The sequence below is a fragment of the Cygnus olor genome, chromosome 6 (assembly GCF_009769625.2).
Source record: "Cygnus olor isolate bCygOlo1 chromosome 6, bCygOlo1.pri.v2, whole genome shotgun sequence".
Classification (NCBI taxonomy): domain Eukaryota; kingdom Metazoa; phylum Chordata; class Aves; order Anseriformes; family Anatidae; genus Cygnus; species Cygnus olor.
In genome coordinates, this window is record NC_049174.1 from 14,688,279 (window position 1) to 14,704,432 (window position 16,154).

General features: G+C 45.5%; 2 protein-coding genes across 5 annotated transcripts in view; one reads left to right on the forward strand and one right to left on the reverse strand.

Moving 5' to 3' along the window:
• Positions 1-2,507: 2,507 nt before the first annotated feature.
• On the reverse strand, positions 2,508-14,878 carry IDH1 (isocitrate dehydrogenase (NADP(+)) 1). 2 transcript variants are annotated; one of them, XM_040562140.1, is made up of 10 exons: positions 14,734-14,852; positions 12,516-12,597; positions 12,289-12,413; positions 10,406-10,697; positions 8,598-8,703; positions 5,888-6,065; positions 5,339-5,490; positions 4,501-4,641; positions 3,555-3,717; positions 2,508-3,446 (listed from the first exon to the last, which is right to left on the reverse strand). In XM_040562140.1, exons 3-10 carry the CDS (start codon positions 12,405-12,407, stop codon positions 3,353-3,355), a joined length of 1,245 nt encoding a protein of 414 aa, XP_040418074.1. In that variant the 5' UTR covers positions 12,408-12,413; positions 12,516-12,597; positions 14,734-14,852; the 3' UTR covers positions 2,508-3,352. The 2 variants fall into 2 exon arrangements, with proteins under 2 accessions (XP_040418074.1, XP_040418073.1); XM_040562139.1 differs by lacking the exon at positions 12,516-12,597 and having other exon boundaries at positions 14,734-14,878.
• A 39-nt stretch (positions 14,879-14,917) lies between these two features.
• PIKFYVE (phosphoinositide kinase, FYVE-type zinc finger containing) overlaps positions 14,918-16,154 on the forward strand; it is a 62,671-nt gene continuing 61,434 nt past the window's right edge. For all 3 annotated transcript variants that reach the window (XR_005821278.1, XM_040562134.1, XM_040562135.1), the window contains exon 1: positions 14,918-15,132. The gene's annotated coding sequence lies outside the window, so the exon portion shown is untranslated. The remainder of the gene's footprint in view (positions 15,133-16,154) is intronic.

Sequence of the window (16,154 nt, forward strand, 5' to 3'; positions counted from 1 at the left end):
TGTACTGCCCAGTTTTACCTCCTGGTGGAAGGTGGCTTCTGTATGGGCAGCAAGTTGCTGGGGAGTCATGTTTAGGATTGAATGCTAAAGCCTTGGACAGCCCTAGAAGTTAGAGCTCTGCTGCTCTCAAAGGGAGCCATGTCAGAGAACTGATGTATATCCTCTCACTGTATTTGCTGTCTGAGGATTTGTATTTCTGTGGAGTTGAAAACAGCCTTCCACCACCAATCTTAAGCATGAAACATGCACGCGTCTAACTACATCAGTGTCAGCCCTAAAGGTAAGTTAGGCTATACTTTGCTTAAGGACAATTTTTGCTGGTTCCCACTGCTGGGAGTGTTGGTGCAAGGTGGTGTTAATGTTAGTGGGAGCCACAAGGGTCCAAGAGCTCTGTGAGTTAGCTGGTACACTGCAAAGTAGATGATCATGTTTCATGAAATCCTGTGCTCTGTTCCGTTGCACACTGAGTGTCCACTGACCTCCAGCTCTTGATTTGATAGGATCTGCTGGTGTTTAACTTTGAAGGTTATTGATGCTAAATGCTTGAGTGAGTGATAGGGAGAAAAGGGAACATATTAGTCATAAAGGAGAGGGAATGAGTATCCACAGAAGCAGGAAAAGTAGTTCCCTCATTCTCCATGGCAGAGCAGGCAAAGGGTTCTTATGATCACACTGCCTTTTTTTTCCCCTCCTAATGCAGAGCTTTCTCTCCTCAGTACTACAGCAGCACTCTTCGGTTCACATGGATAGATTGGGTCCTGCTGTACCCTATGGAGTCCTCCAGAAGGTGGAAATTTTGTGTTGGTGCAGAAGGAAAGCTATACTGTCACGGAATTAAAAACAAAACAAAAAGTATAAGATTTAATTCTATTTCCCACTTATTTGTTTGTTCTATTTCCTGAAAAGGGCTAAGATTCTTCCTGTATTCTGTAATGCCAGAGGCTGGGTGGGAACTAGTAAGTAACAAGACAATTTGTCAGAGGTGCTGTTGGATTATGACCTGTCCCATTGTGGCATGCTACTTGTATCTACAGGCAGGTAGGCACATAGATCTCAAGATATTTCTGATGGATATTTCCATTGTCTCAGAGTATTCAGAAATAACTTTTCTAGGTGCACTTTTTACATGCTGTTGTTAATAACAGACTACCGGACTGGCTGTTGTGTTCATTCACACTACGGTCACCGTGACAGCTGCTAGTACTTGCGGAGCCATGTTTCAAACACATGCGCAGCCCTAGAGAAATGTAAATGCTAGCTGATCTAATTTGATCTGATTTTGCATTTCCAGCCTAACCCACATTTAAATAGCTGGTCAGCTGCAGGGTGAGTGTCTTATCTATAACCAGTTTCTGATCTTCACTGAGTGGTAATGTATTAGTTTGATGCAAATTTCAAGTACAGTAATATTTCCATCTGTTCTCATTGTCGTAGCTATATACTGGCTCTGAACAGGAAGTCTACTTTGGCTATTTCTGAATGATGCTGGCAGCAGAACACCATAACAGAAAATGGGGAGTAGAATTTGTGCACTAGTATTTATATGTCACTGCTTTGTAACAGTGCTCATGTTAAAAAATATGGGAGGTAAGTTCTGCAAGTCTGACTTCAGCTATAACCTCACTCATTCCTGCTGAGTTCTCATACTGTTTTTCTACCAGTCAGCTGCCCTAGGTTCTCACCTGGCAACCACAATCAATGTAGCATAGACAGCACTGCATCTGGATTAGCCAGGAAAATTGGTTTGAGCTCAAAACCCTTTTTCTATACAACCATTAGCCTCCCCTTTTCATGTCATAGTTAATGAAGTCTTTGGGAGAATAGACCACTTTTTGCTGTTGTGAACTACCAGCACCCTGTAGAGATTATTCTTACTGGGGCTACTTTGTTTTTATGAACCCTTTCTTCTGGGTCCCATTCTAGTCGGATGTAAGGATGGGAATACAGAGCCACCCTGGGTGGTCTTGTGTAGACTGGCACCCCTATTGCAGGCTTTTCAACATTTTTTTAAGCAGATTTAGCATACAGTAAGTGAGGCTTTCAGCACTGCGAGACTAATTTTACAAGGGGCTCCCTCAAGTCAGTTGTTTGTTTGTCAGTTACTTGCTGTTGTAGGTGGGTCTTTTTGTTTTGAAGGGTTTGAATCCTACCTGGGGACCTGCAAGGAATTAGCCAGCCAGCCCTGTGCTCTGCCTCCAGCTGCATGGAGTTGCTAGCCTGTACTTACCAAAATGGTGCTCTTAGTTTCAGAAGAAAACTTCAGTGCAAGCGGTACTTTTAAGTTCTTGTGTACTACCTGATGCTTACCCCCCCTTGCAGCTGACATATGGCCATCTAGGCCACAACAATTAAAACTTTGCTCTAAGAAGGGAGAGAAGTTATTTCATGTTTGTGTCATGTTCTGACAGTCTATCCCAGTATGCACTGTGCTGGAAGGTACTAGAATCTGTTTGAGGTAGAATTTCCCCTATAGCTGCTAATCACACAAAAGGAAGGAGAGACACAAAGAACGTTAGTTGGCTTTTATTTTAGTCTGCACTAAAATATTCTTAAAAAATGGATGGAATAGTTCTTCACAGTCATAATCTGACCTGCTATATCATAAGAAGTTCAGTAATAGTCCAGACAACTGGAGAAAAGTTTTGCACCGTTATGAATTACATGGGAAGGGAGGAGGGAACAGTTCCTATGTTTCACATCCAGTCAGATGGAATATAACAACGCATGTACTGCATTTAGGACACTGCCGCATGGTTTTATTAGGCTCTTAGCTTATAGGGCTTGTTTCCAGCATTTACTAAGTGCTTCTTCTCAAATGCTAGTCTTGACTTAAGAAATACCTTGTAATCAGGATACTGTGCTCCAGTTGGCACTAAAAATAATACATTAAGAAAGAGAGGGGCTGCAGTGGAGCTGTCACAGTCCTGTGAGCTCATTTATACTCAGTGGACACTACTGGAGCAATAAGGACGGTTCTGGTTTCTAAGGTCTGTTGGACAGTAAGTCACTGCTGGTTTGACCAGAGGTGTGACAGAGACTGGCTTTCAGTCTGAGAGGAAAGGAGGAAAAAAAAATCACAGATAAAGTCAGAGAAGAACCTCAACTCTGCTATGAATGACATAAGGAATCTAGTCCCACATTGAACTTGAATACTACCACATTCAGCTGCTTAGCAAAAAATAAGGCCTAGCCTAGCAGCTCAAGGGGTTTAAGAAAACAGTATCTTTTAAACATTTAAAGTTTACATTTTTTTCTAGTATTTGAAATGTTACACAATAGTGATGCAGCGTCACTTAAACCACAGTATATGTGGGAATTTCCTTGTTAGCAGAGCTTGAGTAGAACCCGTGCCTTAAAGTTTGGGCAGAGAAGCTAGCTTCCCCTTCAAGTTTTCAGCAAGCTTGTCCATGAACTCAAAGGTGTTCAGGTAGTCAGAACGTGTGACACTGTGTGGGAAACAAAACAAGACAGACATTACTTATGAAGCTGCTCAGTGCTAAAACCAAGTAAAACCAAGCCCCTTCCAAACAGAGTTGATTACTTTATTTACTTACTTAGGTAGGCCTTTGATACAGGCAGCAAGGTCTTTTGTCATGAAGCCTGATTCAATGGTCTCAATACACACTTCTTCCAGGGCAGCTGCAAAGGTCTTGAGGCTAGTGTTGTTGTCCAGTTTAGCTCTGTGAGCTAGTCCTCTTGTCCATGCAAAGATGGAGGCTGAGAGAAAACACTAGATTACTGTTCTTCTAGAACTCCTTAGACCCTTAAGATGTTGTACTAAACATATGCAGAACTGTTATTTTAACATTAATAACACTGAAAACAGAAGGAAGTTGAGTGTTCTTTCCCATTACCAGACTTTCCATCTTCAGCTAGGCATCCTTTATATTTTGTGCAGCTCTAAAGAAAAACAGAACTTGGAAACTATCCCCTACCTCCAATCTCCTCTTTGTATCTGTTACTTTACCTTATTTTGTTCCTTCCCAAGTCAGAAGGAATGACCTGTAAAGGGGCTCTGATTACAAAGAAAGCTGCCCTTATGACAGAGAACTTATGACAGCTGCCCTTAAGACACTCTTCTTCCTGGTATTACATTACATAGCATGGTCCCTGTGCAATTGTAGAGGAGTCTTTTCTTCATATACAGTTCTAGATGCATTTACACTTTAAGCATGTACATGGCTTAGAGAATGGCTGGGTTTTATTTGAGCATCAGGGAGGAGATTAAAATAAACCTTTACTCCTCTGTGGCTATACACACATCATTTGGGGAAGAGTGAAAGCATGTTTCAAAAGCTAGCTTATGTCTAGCTTATTGCTTACAAACTCCATTCCAGCCTGCTTTGTCTTCTGTGGAGATCCCTGGAGCCAAGTGCATTATGAACTACCAGTGTCACTACTCAGTAGTGTTAGGCTCTCCACAAAGGGTGCAGGTGTTCTTATACCAAACCTGTTCTTTTATGTGTAGAGGTCACCAAAGGTCAGTGAAAGGCAGCTCACCAATGGGGTTAGTGGAAGTTTCTTGGCCTTTCTGGTGCATGCGGTAGTGACGAGTAACTGTGCCGTGAGCAGCTTCTGCTTCAACAGTCTTGCCATCAGGGCAGATCAGCACGCTGGTCATCATCCCCAGAGAACCATAGCCTACAGAATACATGGCTCAGAAAGTTCAGTGTTTCCGTCAGAGAGCTCTATCTAAATTGCCCTTAATCCCCCCATCCTACAAAACTCTCCTAGCCTTGCTGTATTTGTCAACAGCAGAGCTGCTGCTGCAACTGACTGACTAGTTTTGACAGTTTAAAGTGACAGCTCATCTGAGCAGAAAGTACTGCTGAACCATAAGATAAAGACATGCAGACATTCTGCCCCACTTCAAGAACATTAGTATTGCCGCCTAACTTGGTAGACTTTTTTTTTTTAACTGAAAAAGGGCAGTCTGAGACTCCTAAGCAAGCAGCATTCATCTGACAGTCACTATCTCACCCAGATGGGATAGGAAACAAATCTGGGTTCTGAAAGTTTTCTTGCTCATCCGTATAGCACCTGCCAGTATGCTCACCACTGGTCAACCATTAGAATAGAAAGCCTCTTGGTTATTATATTGCTAGGAACTGCCATCTGGTTAAGAAGTACAACTAAATACATGGTTTGCATTCAATGGATTTTCCTTGTTAAAGTGAAATCAGAATTGTTTGCTTTTTTGATGGCTCCATGACTGGCCACAGGTATGAAGTTTCCAAGACCCAACACCACCTCTTGGGCCATTACATAAGATATGACACAAGGCCACAAGAGACTGCTACTGAGTTTACTGTGGTACAGCAGAGGAAGCATCTCATACCCTGTGCAACAGAATCAGACTGCACATCCCCATCATAGTTCTTGCAGGCCCAGACAAAGCCTCCTTCAGATTTCAGGGCCTGAGCAACCATATCATCAATGAGCCTATGTTCATACCAGATCTTCTTGGCTTCAAACTGGGACTTGTATTCTCTAGAAAACAAAAACCAGAATACCCTGATATATAAAAACAAGCTGCACAACTCATGCAAGTAACTGTGCATAGAGGTGAGTTAAACAACACTGAAAGAAATGTGCATCATCTTTGCTTTTTTCTTTTTCCTTAATTGTTATGGTCAGTGTAAGTCTGTTCAGAACCAGAGAGGAACCCATACAGAATCCATGGCTCTCTGTTAGAAGAGATTAACACCATAGCCAGATTTAGCAGAGCCTTAAATAGTAGTGTGTCCTGCAGGACAAGGGAGACTGTAATAGGGAAGGCGCACAGACTCCCGAAGTGAATTAACAACAACAGCTCATAAGACTGCAGAAAATGTTTCTGCTACAGAATGACACACTGTAGTAGGAAGTAGACAACCATCATAATTACCTGTCATAGATCTCTTGGAAGATGTCCTTAAAGCGGCCATCGTATCTCTTCAGGATGGTATTCTTTGTGCTCATGTAGAGAGGCCAACCTTTAGACAGTGCCATTTGGAAGGAACTGTGGGCAAAATCCTTGATAGACTGGTCAAGATTGTACATTCCCATTGCTACACCACCACAACCTGTTCGCAGAGAGAGTACAGATTTCAAATGGATTTAATTTTGCTTAAGAATTTGCCAGTCTTATGACAGGCAGGCATTATTCCCAGATACAGTTTTCATTTTAAGGCTGGTTCTTTCAGGAAAAGATTCACTTTGCACTATCAGCTCAAAGCTGGAGCAGTCCTGTGGATAAGAAAGGTGTTCTCGTTTTACAGGTCATAGTATTAAGATGTACTTAGCTAATACCCCTAAGACGTTTCTACCTAATCCATATCTAAGAAGCAAAACTGTGACAGGAGTGAGCATGCTTGAATTTCTACTAATGGGATAAATAATGGAGAGTATTTTCCATCAAAGCAGCAGAAAGAGGTTTGAAGTAGGGGACTCAGTCAAAGTGAGAAGTGGGTTTGCTCCCATCAGTCTTCAACTACACTGCAGAACTAGCTCCAGCAGTAAGAGACTGCTTTTTTTTTTTTTTAAACCTAGCTCAGGTAAACAAGCCCCCACATGCATTCCTGCCTCTTTGTTTGCATGTGTTTGGCATACCCTGCAGCTTTGTTTCACCTGCTCAGGCTCACTTCCTGCAAGTTGTGAGGAGAACATACCAGTCATCTGGGTGCAAGGTAAAGTCTTCAAAAGGAGCACTGAGGAACCATCAATGTTCACATGACTTAGACTGTATAATGCAGGTGTGTTATCAGCCTGAATGGGAGTGCCTTAAACTTACAGCCTAGCTCACCTGGGGGAAAGCAGCATTCAGATCACATGAAAGGCTGGTTGGGGGGTGAAGGTAGGGTCTAGGGCTTCATGGAAAAGCTTTGTCACCTTCAGAGAACAGCTTTTTGTGCTTTTAAGTGAAAAAGGAGCTATGTTCTTAATTTCAAGCATCTTACTATTGCCACCTCTGGAGTTTGCTGTGCCTTTATCAGGGATCTTTGCTCTGGAACAACCCAGATTTATTTTACTTTGAAAACAGAAAAAACAGTCTTTCCTAATATCAATCTGTCCTTACCTCCAGATTATTAGATGAATATGCATGCTGGATAAACTTCCTCTGGCTTTTTCCCTCTTTATCTGCTTGCCAAGATAGCAAGGTCACTTAAGTTGGTATTGGCAGGGAATGGAATTCTTGCTGTTACCAGTGAAAATACATGTTGTCCCCCTGCCTCCCTTAATGAGTCAAGGGCAGAACAGGGTCTGACCAAAGATCGTAGCCTCAGGAGCCATGATTTCATAGTTAGCTGGACAACAGCTATTAAGTTTTATTCAAATACTTATTTACATATAGGTAGAAAGCTTGTTGCAGTCATACAATTCTACAGCCAATTAAAACCTCTCAATTCAGTGTCAGGGTTGAAAATATTAGTATAGCGATGGGACAAGCTTCCCTTATGCATGGTGGAGGTGTGCTGGCACAGCAGCTGCCTGTGGGGTGGGGAGCTCCCCCAGAGCAACAGCAGTAACTTGCTGTGTCTGCACTACCTTGCTTCCTGCTTGCTGATGCAACACACCAGAGCAGTGAATCAGACTGACAGCTAGGACTACCAGACACCTCCAGTACAGGCTCTCCAGTCAGTGAATGAAAACATTAAAACTAACAGTAAAGCAGGTGAACTCTGGGTAAAAAGCTGCAACAAGAGATACTAGAGATTTGGTTTCCTGTGAGCAAGAATGCCAGAGAAATCAAGCGTTACATACATATGGCAGTTTTGGGACCTGTTTCCCAAGCTAAATGCATACAAACTAGGATTCTGTGTTGTTTACATGGACATATTAGGTCTTTTCAGCTAGAAACAATGCATTGCACACTCGCATGCACAGGTCAGCATCAGGCTTCAAATCCTGAACCCTCTGATCACTGACAGGCAAGATAGATGACTGGTGTGATGTTTTCCTCAGTCCTGCCCCTGAACACCCTGGATTCTAGCAAGGTATATGTAATTGTTTTCACACAAAGCCCAGCAGCGTCAGCACTCCCCCTCCTGAGACAAGCAATGCCTACAACCAGCACAACAACATTGCTAGGACACAAATACCTTTGGGACTCCATCTATTAAAACAGAGTTAGAGCCTACACAGCCAGGAGCACCCTTGTCAAATCTCCTTTCCACCTTTTAGAGTTAGTGTCAGTTCTCATTTCTATTGAGAAAGACTGCTTAATAAAGAAGGGTACAAACCAAAAAGGTGTATAGAGCCCAGTATAGAGCCCAGCAAGAATTGTACCTGAATTGTTCTTAAATACAGTTCCCCTCAGGTCAAGCACTGTTTAGCAAGTTCCCCTCTAATCAGAGGTAAAAGCATACATGTCATTACCAGAGTCATTATACAAGAACACGGCAGGTGGCCAGTCTAGTATGGTTGGGTATTTTATGTGCTGCTTTGATCCCAGGAAGATTTCAAGTAACTTTCAGTACTTCCCAGATGAATAACAAAGGCTCTAACCTTCTCCTACCTCTGCCTCCTGAAGTCATATTGTACCATCAAACATACCCAACTAATAATTGAATTAAACCAAAACTACCAGTTCCAAGGAAAACAGAGATAGTACCTACTTTCAAAGTTATGGACCAGATAGGTGACTGGTTTGCCTCCATCTCCTGGAGTGTATGTCATCTCTACTTTTCCAGGCCCAGGTACCACAAAATCCGTTGCCCTGTACTATGAAAATAAATTGCCAATAAAATCGCCATGATTATTTTATGTATCAGGAGGACAGAGCCATAAAGATAACGAGGGTAGGGTAAAGGTGTAGAAATACATAAACAATTGTAAACAATTGTAAAACAATTAATTGTAAACAATTGTAAAAAAACAAAGAACATTGAACAGGCTGTCATTTACTCAGCTATGTGTTCATTGGACTATCTTACTGGAGAGGAGAAAGACAAGAACTCAAGAGTCTGCCTTTGTCAGAAGTGATTTTCCTCTTCAGGGGAAAAAGCCTGCAGATTCTTGAGCTCCATCAATTGTCAGAGCATCTATTTCTGCAAATGCATAGAAGTTTTAAAGTGCCAAGTATCCAGAGTGTTGTGTTTTTTGAGTAGAAAGCTTCCCTCTTTCTCCCCTCCAAGCCATTCATATCACAACAATAAAGAAAAATCACACAGCATCTAAGCAAAAGCCACTACTTCTATCCATTGTATGACATTTGTAAGGCCAACTTGTAGTAAGAATTCTTGGAGTTCTGTAAATTGCTACACATTTTGCTCCTTTGAGCTGCACAGACTCAAAAGAGCCAACAGGTACTTCAAGTTTTTAAATGGTGCCTCATCTTCCCAGCTGTCCAGAACAGTAGCATTTAAGGTCACATTTCCTTGAAATCTATCATCCGTTTTCATGTGGTTTCCCTTTTATTGAGAAAATCTGTTCCTAAGTTACAGAAGTATCTTGCTAGCATATCCTTTACATTATTCCTTCCATTTTTATCTTATACCTTGGCAGGGTATTAATCCTCCCCTTTAATCCATTGTTTCTTATTATTTTGACCTTCTCAATTATTCAGTACTGTTAAGGATTTTGGACCACATTCTTTTCCATTGTCAGGACTTATTTTACCTTCCCACCCCAGCTAATCTCACAGCTTGCCCTCAGTGTTGGGTTTACCCATTTAAGCAGTTACCTCTTCATGGAAAATCTTCCTTCTGTCATGCCTGGCTGCTTTACAGGGCATCATTTCCCAAGGATAACAGTATGGCTGGTATTTATCCTCTGGACTGCCCAGAGGCCACTACACTGAGTGCCACACAACTTTTCATGGCCTTGTACTGCCTCTGCCAATGGACATTTCCCTCTTTCTATTCTGCAGCCTGATGTGCCCACTGTGAATACCAGCCCTGCAGGAGCGCTGTCTAAACCCCAGTTGTTGATGTCAAGCTTAAGAGGCAGAGCACAGTTTAAAAAAACTATATAAAAACTTCTATTTTGAGAAGTCACTCAGATCTTTCACTATGAGCAACACTTGCCACCAGGAAGCTCTTATGAGAAGCAACAAGATGGGCTGTGTAAAGCATATTTTCTAAAGGCATTAATACGTAGGGAGGAGGGTTCTGTAGAGGTGAAGAAAACAGCTTAGAGGAGAGAGTTATATCCTGCGTTCAGGTATAGCCCTGTCTAATCCAAGCAGGGGTCCCTGAACACTGTTTATACAACTGCACTGTCTAAGGAACAAAGGCATGAAATAGGCTCTCCCACATTTTGTCAGGTGATGTACAAAGTGCTAGCAAGTACCCACTCCCAGGTGGACTGCAAGGGATAAAGCAGCAGCACAGGGATGTCTGAGTGCTCTGAAGCTCTACACTAGTTCAGGACTAAGACTTTTCATATAGCAAGAAAAGAGGGGGTAAGCATTGAAGTGACTCACTTGATCCCCATAAGCGTGACGGCCAATGACAATGGGTTTTACCCATCCAGACACCAACCGAGGGATGTTCTTGCAGATAATAGCCTCCCTGAAGACAGTTCCGCCTAGGATGTTTCTAATTGTCCCATTTGGAGACTTCCACATCTGCTTCAACTTGAACTCCTCCACTCTTTTCTCATCAGGAGTGATGGTTGCACACTTTATGCCAACATGGTATTTCTTTATGGCTTCAGCAGCTTCCACAGTCACTTTATCATTTGTAGCATCACGATGCTCAATGCCCAAGTCATAGCTATAACAAACCCACAAAGACAGAATTGCCCAGGGCATTGGTTCATGTCCAACAGGAAAAATAAAGTCCCCATAGTTTCAGCACTCTACTCTAACTGAAGTTATTTCCCTCCCACTCCAGCAGCATTCACACTGGAAGAACAGAGAGGCTGGTGGGAAGGTGGACAAAAAAAAGCTTCAGTTTATGTCTCAGTCTCTCTTCCAGTGTGGGACATAGCCAGTATCTCCTTTGCCTTCCCTTCTAAGCTTCCTGACAGCGGAGCTTCCAGCCTGGATTTTTCATGGCATGGAACAGCACAATCCCCAAGTGAATATAGGCCTTTATTTCAAGCCTCTTGTACTGAGGGTTTTGGCTTCCTTCATATATTGAGTGTGTGAAGCAACACCAGGCTTCAGATTGAAAACTGCTTTGACAATGGACCCACAATCCTGCTCTGACAGCACAATTGCTGAGAGTCCCCTCAAACAGTCAGAGGAAGCATGTTTCCTCCACTGACTGTTTTACTAGCTTTTTGAGAACAATGGGTGCCCAGTGTGGGCTAGTCCTGAAGCACAGCCAGCTCTACATGAATCTAGCTATTGTGCCGGCTCAGCCAGGGGTCTGCTTTGCCTCCTCCCACCCGTCTTTGAAAATGGAGGTTCTCCAGACTGTGTGCATGTATTATGCTGCTGAGTTCCTGTTTGTCTGGGTCTCAACACCAGCAAGAAAAAGCCTGATGTAGGTGGCATACAAATGACATCAGGAACAGGGGAAGAGGTCAGACCTGTGGGTTTAATAATGGCAGCTACTGCCAAAGGCCTCTTTTCCACACAGCTAGGAGCAACACAGCTGGATATTTATCTAATAATTATAGCTCAGAGGCTAGAAAGGGAAGGAATTGTTTATTCTGCTTGACCAGATGCTGTACATAGCGTGCATGTCCCTTTTGCCATAACAGCTGTATTTGTTTTTTCCAGAAAGGAAGCATAGGACAGCCTAGGCTCAGGGAATAATTGCAAGTTAACTCACACTGCCAGCAGCAGAGGTCAAGCTTAGAGACAACATGGCAGAATTTGTGCCCTACAGCTGCCCTTTTGCCCTCTGGGCAGGTCTCCAGAAACCTGCTCAGAGTCCACAGATGTTAGGCTTCAAGCCAGGGAATGGCTGAAGAAACCCATGTTTCTAATTTTTTAGGCTGCAGGAAGCCATGCAGACCGCCCAGGTACTGGAAAGCAAAGAGAATAGATGAAAATGCAGACCATGGCCGTAAGGGAACTTCTTAGAGGCACAGCACAGAAAACAGGTAATTCCTTATTAAACATTCACTGTCTACTGCTGTGAAGAACCCCAAAGGTGCTTCCAGTGGAGAGTTAGCCAAACTATCTTCACCATGAACCCACATTTTCCACAGTACTTAGTGTAATTGGTCCTTTAGGTAAGCTGACCAGGAAGTCAGCCTGGCATTTTACCAGTATAAAAATGGGCTAGTAGCCTCTCTGCACTAGTGCTGGAAGAGCTACAAGGCTCTCGGTGCTAAGTGAAACCTGATCAATGCTTAATGACACATGCAAATTGTAGCACCAGTCAGCTATATGTCATAAAGAGCAATTACCTGTGCAAATCCAGATCTACGTAAGGAAATATCAGCTTTTCTTTAATTAGTTCCCAGATGACCCGTGTCATTTCATCTCCTTGCATCTCCACAACAGAGCCTCCATGGATTTTAGACATCTTTATCTGTAGTAGATTAAAAAAACAAAACTGAGTTAAAATATACCAGTGATATACCAATACATGTATCCTGCATCTTTACAACACAATTAGTAGAGAGGTACTAACATTGCATACAGGACCTCTCCTGAAGTCTTGAGAATAACTAACTGATATTTTTCTTGAAGCCCCAGCTCCTAGAGAGATCTACCTGGAAATGAAATAAAAGATTAACAGCTGAGCATCAACGGCCTGCGTTCTGAGCTTTAGTTATGGCTGTACAAAAGAATTTGAAAGCATAACCAAACTGCTCCCCCCAAATTCCACAGAAATAGACGAGCACTTTTTAAGATTTCATGAGTTCTAATCCAGTTGCCTGTTTCTCTCCCTTTTTTTCTGGAAAATGATTGTTAATGGGCATATATTTTAATGACAGCTCGGATTACTGGCACTGTTAATATTAATACATTGTCAAATTCCTTATTAGCTTCCTTCCCCAGGGAAGATGAAAACAGGTACAGAAACCCAAGGGCCACATCAACAGTACTTTCTCCTGGCAAGCTTCTGCTGTTAAAATAAATACCAGACAGATTTTTTTCTGTATGGTACAGACGTTTCCTAAGATATTTGTTCAGGCTTAAAAAAAAATCAACCCTGAACTCTACCCTTCCAGTTGCACTTTGTTCCTTGACAAAAAAACAACCCCACGAGCCACTGGACTTTCCTAACACAGTGCCCTGCTTTCTAACATCCATAGTTTCTTGATTCTCAACTCTGATTATGCAAGAGCTATGACTTGGCATTTTCTTCCTCCCAAGACAGTCCAGTTCTTGTATGCAGCTGCTAGGATAGTACAGTGAGATACCAAGCCCTTGTGCCTGAATTTACAGTCTCACAGACACCAAGGTCCATGAATGGCTTTACCTAGATGAATAGGCCCTGTGTTCAGGAGGGCTCCTAATTCTGGATGCAGTTATTCAGAGGTACAAGGTTTGTAGTGCAAGGGCTCCAGGCTATAAATGCATGGGGAGACTGCTCCCAACAGCAAGAACTACATGAAAAAAAGCAAGCAAATACTCTAACTCACAGCCTCATATTGCTCAATTTCACATGAGCACAAACTTGAAAAAATGAACTAGTCAGGCACTTCTACCCCAGAGGAAGATAAAATCTTGGCTCACATTAGATCTTTCTAGTCCTCATGGAAAACTAACTTAATTATTTGATCACACGCAGTATCTCTACTCAGTTTATTTATGCAAGAATTTCATGCCTAATTTTCAGTGATAACAGCTTAATTAGGGACCTTCTCACACTCCTGTGGCCAAGGCACAGGGTTACTGGCCAGGAGCCTTCAGTTTTGCTCTTGGCACTTACGCATTCAGAGAAACTTTGGTGATTCATTTAAGCCAAAATGTACACAGACTCTCACCCACCAGCACTTGTTTTGTGGTTTGATCCCTACTTAAGCAAGGCAAATCAGACAATGTCAGTCTCCCCAGAGCAACAGGTTTTGCAAAGCTAGCTTCAGACCTACATAGCAGTGTTGTCACAAGGGGAAAACAAAGGTACACGAGATGTGCCTGCACTTGAGATACACCTCCACCAAGATGTGGAAATTGCAGCTTCTTAAGCAACTCTGACAGTACCATATGTGTTCGTCTGATCACAGCAGCAGCACCTTTCCTCCCCTCAAGCCCTTGCTCTGCGTACAGGCACAGCACTGCAGCATCCTCCCTCTTCTGAGCACCAGAGCTGGCACACCAACAGGTGCGTTTCCCCGGAGCACATATTCCCTGCAGTGTTACTTGTCCCCTTGGATTTTGCACTCTCCAGCGCTGCCAAAGGTCAGCAGAGTCCTTTTCCTACCCCACCCCTTCTCAACCATTTAACCAAAGCAGCTAAACACGAGCGTTCAACAACCTCCGAGCTCCCCTGGGTCTGCAGCGAGGACCGGGCCCAACAGCCGGCAATTAGGGATTTCAACACCTCAGCTCACGTCTGCAGAAGCCATCTCCCGACCAGGCCTGCCCGGGGGCGAGCCGGGGCGGCTGAGGCAGGCCTTGCCTGCACTTGTCTTCCAGCCGCATCGCCCCCAGCCCCCCCAGCTCACCCAACCCACCGGCGGCGGGGCGAGGCCGGGCCCAGCGGGGAGCGGCGCCGCCGGTACCGAGGGGCGGCGGCGGATCGCGAAGGGAGGATCCGCCCGTTGCGGGTCTCCCTGCCCAAAACAACAAAACCCCGAAAAACGCCAAGCCGCCGTTCCGGGGCCTCCCCGCGGGGAGGGGGGCACGGCACGCCCGGGGGGAGAAGACAAAAGGCGCGGCCCCAGCCCACCCCCCGCTACCTGCGGCGCTCCCCGGTTTCTTCTGCGGCGCTCCCGGCGGTACGGGCCCGGCCGCCCGCGGAGCCTCTTATGGGGCCGCGCCCCCGCCCGGCTCCTCCTTGCTGCTGCTCCTCCTCCTGCCCCTCCTCCTCCTCCTCCCGGCGGCGGGGCGGGGCCTGAGGCCGCCGGACACGGACACGGCCCCGAGCCCGGAACCGGCCGCCCCCTGCCCGGCCAGCCCGGGCTGTGCGCCCCGCTGCCGGGCAGCGCCTGCCCGCACCGCGCCCTGCCCGCCGGGACGGGCCCTGCCCAGCCTCCGGGCAGCCGGGGGCGGAGGCGGCACGGAGGCCCGGGGGGTGCTGGAGCGCTGCCCCCTGCCTGCGGGGCCGGCCGGGGGGTCTCGGCAGCCCCGTTCCGCAGGTACCCGGCCGGAGGCGGAAGGGTTGGGGCCGATTGGCGCTGCCTCGGCCGCTATCGGCGGCGATTGCGCAGGGCTGGCGGCGGGCTGCTAGGGGCGGGAGGGACAGCCGGCCTCGGCACGGCCCGGCCCGGCCCGCAGGCGGCAGGCGATCGGCCCCGGGGGCTTTAAACGCTGCCGAGGCCCGCGCGGCCGCTTTGCCCTGGGGAGCCGTGCCCGGCCCCGCGGGGCGAGCGCCGCCCCCGCAGGAGCAGCGGCTGCGTCCTGCTGCTCCTCGGGGCTGCGGCGCGGCGGCCGCGGGCGTGCGGGTCCCCGGGCTTCCTTCTTGTCGCGTCCCGCCAGGCCCAAGCCGGTCACGGAGAGGGGAATTTGGCGTCCTGGAAAGCTGCTGTTTATCTCGTGAGGGTGCTTTGCAGGCGGCGGTGTGGGGAGCGTGGGCCTGTCCTGCCTCCAGCATTTAGGAAGCAAGTGCACAGTTGCCTTAAGCATTGGAGAAACGATTCCAGATTTACCTGAAGGCATTTCCTGTGAGGTCTGGTGTCCACGCATGTTCAATTATCTGTTGTTTGAATAGCTTCGTAGGAATGCACAATAGTTAAATATACTATGGCTTGCAGGGAAGAAAGATGTGGAAGCCTTCCAGACCATAACACAAACTTATATAAAGTATGACCAAAAATTCTCTTAAAACTTTGTTCGTGATGTCTATTTTTTTTTCCTTATGGTTTTGTGAATATTGGGAGAAACTGATCTAGAGGTGCTTACTGTACAGAGCACTAAGTAGGTCCTGCAGAGCCTTACAGACTCAAGATGTGTGCCTTTGTGTGCTGCTTGTAGGAGTGGTCAGGCACTGCCCCATGAGCTGCAGCAGCTGGGGAGCAGTTCCACTGCCACCTGGTAGCCACGTGGATTTCCTCTGGACTGCGAAGATTTTTCGTGTGGGTTCTTAGAGCTTGGCAGAAAGCATTCTAGCCAGCAAAATACACGTATGATCTAGGGAGCAGCAGGGGAAACTTGAAACCTT

Coding starts and splice junctions, on each gene's coding strand:
- IDH1 (XM_040562139.1), bottom strand. CDS start 12,407: ATGTCTAAAATCCATGGAGGCTCTGTTGTGGAGATGCAAGGAGATGAA. Junction 8,704..10,405: donor GTCACGCTTATGGGGATCAA/GTGAGTCACTTC, acceptor TTATTTTCATAG/TACAGGGCAACGGATTTTGT. Junction 6,066..8,597: donor TCTGGTCCATAACTTTGAAA/GTAGGTACTATC, acceptor CTCTGCGAACAG/GTTGTGGTGGTGTAGCAATG.